Below are 6,865 nucleotides of genomic sequence, written 5' to 3'. Positions count from 1 at the left end.
TAACTGCTCTTGCTGGTTATAGTTCAGCTTTGCCTGGAAAGAAGGCGCAATGTTTTGTGCTGATCCTCTGCCTAGAGTGAGTTTAGCTCTATCTGCATCTTTGCCTTTACTCCTTTTCTCTTTTCCCCGTGCCTCCCTTGCTCACACCTTTTCATAACCTCTGGCCTGTGTTATTCAGAAGGCGAGCTTATCACATTGGTCCCTGCTGGCCTTAAAGTCTATGAATCTTGTATTGTCTGCCTCCCAGCTGCTTATCTTCCTTCTCACTCTCATGCCTTTGTTTTGTGCCTCACATTCTTCCTCACTGGTATTAATCTTCCCACTGATTTTTTTTAACTCAATCTCGTCAATAAATAAATAAATAAATATGTGGAAATATGAATCTGAATTCGTGGCTTTTGTTCACTGCATCATCTCTTTCTCCTCTTATTCCCCATCTGAATATTAACAGCAGGCAGAACACCGGGGGGTTTGTATTTTATGTCCTTTTTACTTTAGCCTGCACCACACAAAATACGTGCTAACACACAGCCTAGGAGTGGAGAAGGGGTTTAGGAAATAAAAGAACTGAATCATGAAAGGAGCAGGGAGGGCTGGGAGGACTAACCGTTGCTGTTTGCCACTTGTGAGCAGCTTTATTGCTCTGCTGTAGTTAGCATCACTACTAGCTGCCTATCTTTGACTTGTGATAACAGCTTGTATTTTTATGCAAAAGTACACTTAGAAAGCATAAATTTAAACAGAGAAAACAAAACACCCTATTCATGATGATATGACTTTTTGCCATCTCTTAATGGATCGTTACATTAAGGAGATGATTCCGGTAGGGAGAACAGGGAAAATTCAGAGTTGTAAGAAGATTTGGGAAGCAGAATCACACCTCTGTTAGTCATATTAAAACATACGTTGTCAAGCTAACACCTTTTTCAAGATGCTTATATACAATACAAATATTGCAAAAAAACGTGGTAGCTTACTTTAACATATAGCATCATGGTTGCTATATGTTAAAGTGGTTTTCATGTAACACCAAACATTTTTACCTCTTTGCCCAGGTTGAATCAATCAGATTTTTTGTCACTCTGTCTTAGGATTGCCTTAGGTCATGTAATCACATTAATATAATGGACTACAAGTACTACTGTCAAGTCCTCCCAGTTTTTATACATTAATTTTATTAAACATCTTGTAACAAAGAAAAAATGTCAAACAAACATATAACTAATAATACAGTAGCCATTTTAACAGTCAAAAGTCTTTCACTTTTCAGTGAAAGTGAAAGTTTAGTATTTGAATGAACATTTCCTTTAAACCAATATGCCTTCAGGTTTGTTTTGCTGCAGCAGCTGTGAGACCGCTCCATTTTCTTTCTGTGTGGAAATTGACCTTTACTAAATACCTGTCACTCAGTAGCTTTTAACTTTTTGACTTCCAGGCAGTTTGCACTTCTTTGCCCTTACAGCCCATCAGGCTATGATTGCTCATGCATCCCAGGGCACAGTGTTAGCTCTCTGCACATCAGACCCCTCTCTCTTCCCTATACCACCTTCTGTTTAAGACACTAATCAAATCTCTGCAGAACAGCTCTTTGCACTCCAAATAGCTAGCTGAGGTTGTTATGTATTGACAGGAGATATTTCTCATCCCATTCACTGGAGTTAGGAGTAGCAGGTGTTATTATTTCATCTCTTCTTAAAATCCAGAGAATGAAAGAGCAAGAATGCTATTTGAATGCAGATAACTCTCATGACAGTCAAATATGTTATAAATACGCTACTGAGGCAGATTCACACATTGTAAAATTAAAACAAATAGAAATCCTCCAGAGATCAGGGTGAATATCTAAGATGTTAGACTGAAAAATTCGTGTTCCACAAACAGGCTAACTGCGTTTCTTGCCATATGCCAGCACATTTTCTGCTTATCAGAAAGACTTGGCTGGAACATGAATGGGATTTCCCTGTGCACTTCCAATGGCTAAGATTCCTCTTTTAACCTCTCCCAGCACTCACCCCCTTCTCAAATGTTTGTTATATCCATGCCATGTAAAGCAAAGCTGCTGGTGACTTTCAAAGCTGCCCATCCTGATTTTTCACCTAACCTAAAAGCTTATGTTATTACACAAACATGTGCAGCCATTTCTGATAGCATGTGCTCAGGCAGAGCAGTTCCAGGTTTAGGTGTAGGAAGTGACTCTTGGTGTTGATACCCATCTGGTTCTGTGCAGCCCCATCAAGCATGGGCAGCCACTGAAATCAGTGGAATTTCATACAAAGTTATCAACCTGGTATATAATTCACAATGAGCACTAGTGTGTAACAGTCCTCATCTACTTCCCCATTTCTTAATCTTACAGTGCAAAATTCAATATTGACAGTTATCCTCACCTGCTACAAAGTACTCCCCAGTTCCTCGTTTACCCAAACAATCTTTCAGTCCATTCCAAGTGCTGGGTAAATGATTTATCAAAATGACAGTAACGAAGCACTTAGTTCTACAAGCTCAAATGTTTACTTTTAAGTAACAATGAAGAAAAAAATGTTAGCACTCAAGAAGTCTTTAGAATCCAAAACCTTCACATCCTTTGTAGAAATTCCAGTGCTTTTCCATTACAGGGCATGGTAGAAACTCCTCTTTACGTACCATTACTATCTCACTGAATTGAAGAAAATGTGTCAGACTTCCAACTGAGTTGAACTGGACAGAAGAGCCTGTTCAAAATGAATGTAAATGATTACAGAGTGTATATCAGAGTAATGGAAAGCAATCACTGGCACTATTATCTAGAGAGGTGTTAACAGCTCGTTAGAACCATGTAAGCTTTAGAGATCCCTAGGGATCTGTAATGTGTCCTAAGAATCTTGTAGTGTAAGACCCCAGACATCTTATCGGTAACTCTCACTTGCACCCAGACTTCAGTGAGACAAGGGCGATACTACACTATGTGGTGCTCAGGGTGAGAAGTCAACCGTCCCGGCCATTTCCAGTTATACAACAGGAAAATGCAGTTGTTCCTCAGCATTGCTTGAAAGTCACATATTATGTCCAAGAAGGGGTAAGTTTAGCGTACTTCCCCAAAATTAAGGAATCTCTCTCACAGGAAATGCAGGACTGAACAATGGGTATCTGCAATATTTAAGTATCTGCTGGACTGGAAGCAACTATCTGCAATGCATAAACTTAAGGCACTTGTGTCAGTGCAGGAGAAGCTGAACTTGTAGTTTTCACTGTTAAAATCAGTAACAAAGGACCACTGTAAATCCAGCAGTAAGAAACGTTACAAGACATTTTCTCCATAACAGCACAGACTCCAAAAGGCACTTGGAACTGTAGTTTTCAGAGTTACTTGCTTTTGTTCATCTTTCATCCACACTTCTCCCTTCAGTGCCCTTGCACAAAACATCAGAGCTGCTGAGCTGCCACAAGCAGCCCAACAGAGAAACTGCCAGGGAGGGCAGAACTGTCACATGCAGCAGATGTTATCAAGAGAGGGAGGGCTGTCTCATGAAAGTAGAGATGGCCTCTGTTTTTAAAAAAGAAAGAAACAAAAAAACCCCAGTATTCAGACACCATTCAAGTGTCTCGAGAAGCAAAACAGGATAGGTATTTCAGGATTATTAGATCAGTCAAGATAAATCCTTTGCAAAATGCAGAGAAAACATGTTTGAAGTGACACCAGTTGGTGTAAATCAACCGCAAAGCTTTGCGCTTACTTCTGGCCTACCACGTGTCATCCCAAGAGTTTGTCTTTCTCTGTTACCACAGTTTTCCAGTTGTGTCACCTACACCGATTCCAAAATGCAAAATATATTCACTGAACTGACATCATCGGTAGGTCCCAATGCTAAAACAGTGTATCTTGTAGGTATTAGACCTTTTAACTCCACGTCTCGGTGAAGATTTCCCTGCCACTTTCTGATTTCCAGGAGCTCACTACCCAAAGCAATGAAGTGGCAAATTGCTATTTGAAACGAGAGGTCTATGTTCAGAAATGCAAATACAGAGTCTTGTGCATGAGGATGTATGTTGTTCCACACTCATGACACACAGAGCAAAACTTCTGACTCCAGTGAGAACAGCACTGCATTCGCTATCTTATACCCTCAGCGCATCTGCAGTATGCTCGTGCCATAATGGAACACAACACATGATCTGACGTCTAGGCTATATTTAAGTATCTTGGACTATAACAAAGATGGGCAGACTGAATACAAGTCGCACTCAAGAAGTTACATCACAATGCTCCTCACAGAGTCTTTATTGCTTATGAAGCAGCGGTCAGTCACACCAGAAGGCGGCAACTTACACACTCACCTAGAAGTGATGTATCAAAGGAAATAGACAGGAATGCTTGGATGGGAAGCCACAAAATAGTTTTACCTTCAGGTAAAAATTATCTTAAAAGTAAGTCTGGGAATTTTTTTATAAAATAAACCGGCAGAAACTGAGCTGAAACCTTGTCATTAATACTGAGTCTACAGTGACATGACAGGCATGACTTCAACCTGTTTTGATTTGTTGAAAAAAGCTTTTTCGTCCCGAAATGTCCACACTTTGTATGTAAGTACAGGAAAATTTCTTGGCAAAGTCAGAAGTTCATTTAACATCCCATTTTGAGAGATCATAATTGGAGAAAAGACATTCCTTTCTTACTTTTGAAATGCTCCCCTCAGCCCTCTCACTGCAATATTCTAACTTATTTACTAAAAATTCTCAACTCAAATCTGAAAGTGTAATAAAGATATGACCAAATAAATCTATTGAAATAACTTTTTTCAGCAGTTGACTCCTTTGGGTCAAATTAATGTTTTACCTATTGGATTAAGATCTTGTAGATTAAATATCAGCATTCTACCATAAGTACAACTTTACCTGAGTGAATAATTAAAATCTCTACTCTCTCTAATCTCTACTCTTCAGTAATTTTAGATAACAATCAACAGTTAGAAAAAGCACAGTAATTTATACATCCCAAAGCTGTCCTGCTCAGTTCTGACATCAGTGTTTGATATCAAAGTTTCTATATCCATAGACAATCATTTTTTTCCCCAGTAGGGATGGATCAGTATTTGAACATTTAGTCCCTGTGTTTCTTCCTCCATATGCTGACACAGACGACTAACGTCCTCCCCATTTCCATTTTTCTTTCTCAATTCTTTTTCCCTTTTCTCTCTCCCTTTGATTACTATTATTTTTAATCTTTTAAAAACCCACTTTGATGTTTCCTTCCTCCCTTTTGCTGTCTGTTAACTCTCATCCCCTTACAAAAGGCCAGCAGCTTACATGCTGTAAGCAGCAGAGAAAGGCTCCCATACTGCTATCCAAAACTCATCTTAGTGCCTCGGGTACAGAAGAAAGCTTAGTAAGGTAAGATGCACACAGACAGGGTCTTTCTCTGCTTTCCTACCCTTGCTGTCCTGTTAGGTGCTCTCAGTTTTCTGCCATCTTCATGAACTACAAGATAAAGTATCAATCAGTAACAATATCAGAATGAACTTTTTTTCCATAAATCTGGGGAAAACACATGTTGTCTCTTGGTACTTTTTCCATCCTGCTTGCCAATAGCTTTTCTGTCTTTGTCAGCATCTATTTTAGCCTAACAGTTTTGAAACCATTCTAAATGTGTTTCAACCTGTGTTTCCGTTTTGTTACAGCTTTACAAGATCTTGTCTCTGTGGCAGCTAAGAACCTGAAAATTGTATTTAAGGCAAATTCCCATTAGTGGCACAACTATATAAATGTCAGACCAGAATCTCCAGTTGCATAAAGGTTAGTCACTGAAGATTGCCACTTCTGTGCAAGGTCACCATCCTCTGATCATTAAAATAGCCCTTGAAAGATGATTTTTTAAAAATGGCTATCCCACCAGTATCCTAATTTTTTCCAAGCAAGAAAGTGCTGGAACTATCCAGAGATATAGTTAAGCATTTTGTAACTATTTTACTTGTGTAAATAATTTGTAACCGGAATTTAAATGCTCTTGCAGTTTAAGCAACATATTTGAGTCAATTTACAGGTATCAGTAAATCCAGTTTTAATACCTCTGTAGTATTAAAACAGGTAAAGATTACTATCACATCTGAGGGAAAGCCAAACTGATTTGCAGTATCTGTGGCAAAGTCACAGGAAATGTTATCCTTCTGACTCAGATAGATCTGGTTCAGTGCAGCTAGTCTAGATGTGGGCTACAGATGCATAACTAGGAGAAGATCTAAGAACAACACACTTAAAGGTGACAGCATTTGATCTAGAGTGCCACAAGGGAATATTTAGAACAAAAATCTGTCTTTAAGAGCTTTCAAGTTTCTTGGGCCTTATCCACGCTCCTTCAAGAACTTAGAAACAGAGATCAGTCACAATCCAGGAGTCCCAAAAGGCATTGTCCATTCAGACCAAGTAAGGTCTTAGAAATGACAGCCACCACATCACATAAACAACATTTTTGGATCCTCTGACTCTTTAAAGGCCTGCTACTGAATTGAGGCACATGAATTCTGCCCATGCTAGTAACAATTTTGAAAATAACTTTTCTTTCAGCTGATCAAGACCTGGTATCTTGCAAAAAGAGGTGTCTGTGGATAGACTGTCATTGTAAGATCTTTCTCTGACAAAATACGATGCTTCCCTGGTAATTTCCCCTCCCTCGCCTCCCCCACCCTCAAAATGCCTTTGCTTTTCTCCAGGCCTCTCCACAGTTCTTGATTCACTCCACATGATATAGATCTTAATTCTTTTTTCCTCCTGTGAATGTTGGAGTCCAAGGTCTTTGCCTTTACATACTGTTCAGTAACGAGTGATCTTTGTCTAACAATCAGACATACCATGCCAGTCAGGCACCTGAAGTTAAGGTGTCCATCCCCTAAAA

At 39.3% G+C, this 6,865-nt stretch overlaps 1 protein-coding gene across 1 annotated transcript in view; it reads right to left on the bottom strand.

Annotated features, from left to right (window-relative positions):
* Window positions 1–2,559: 2,559 nt before the first annotated feature.
* ANKRD31 (ankyrin repeat domain 31) overlaps window positions 2,560–6,865 on the bottom strand; it is a 72,428-nt gene continuing 68,122 nt past the window's right edge. Inside the window, exon 26 of the mRNA XM_072859687.1 lies at window positions 2,560–2,711. Coding sequence (XP_072715788.1) covers window positions 2,560–2,711 — 152 coding nt within the window. The remainder of the gene's footprint in view (window positions 2,712–6,865) is intronic.

Source organism: Ciconia boyciana, chromosome 4, assembly GCF_034638445.1.
Source record: "Ciconia boyciana chromosome 4, ASM3463844v1, whole genome shotgun sequence".
Classification (NCBI taxonomy): domain Eukaryota; kingdom Metazoa; phylum Chordata; class Aves; order Ciconiiformes; family Ciconiidae; genus Ciconia; species Ciconia boyciana.
Note: the sequence above shows the minus strand (reverse complement) of the source record. Positions and strands in the feature narration are given on the sequence as shown.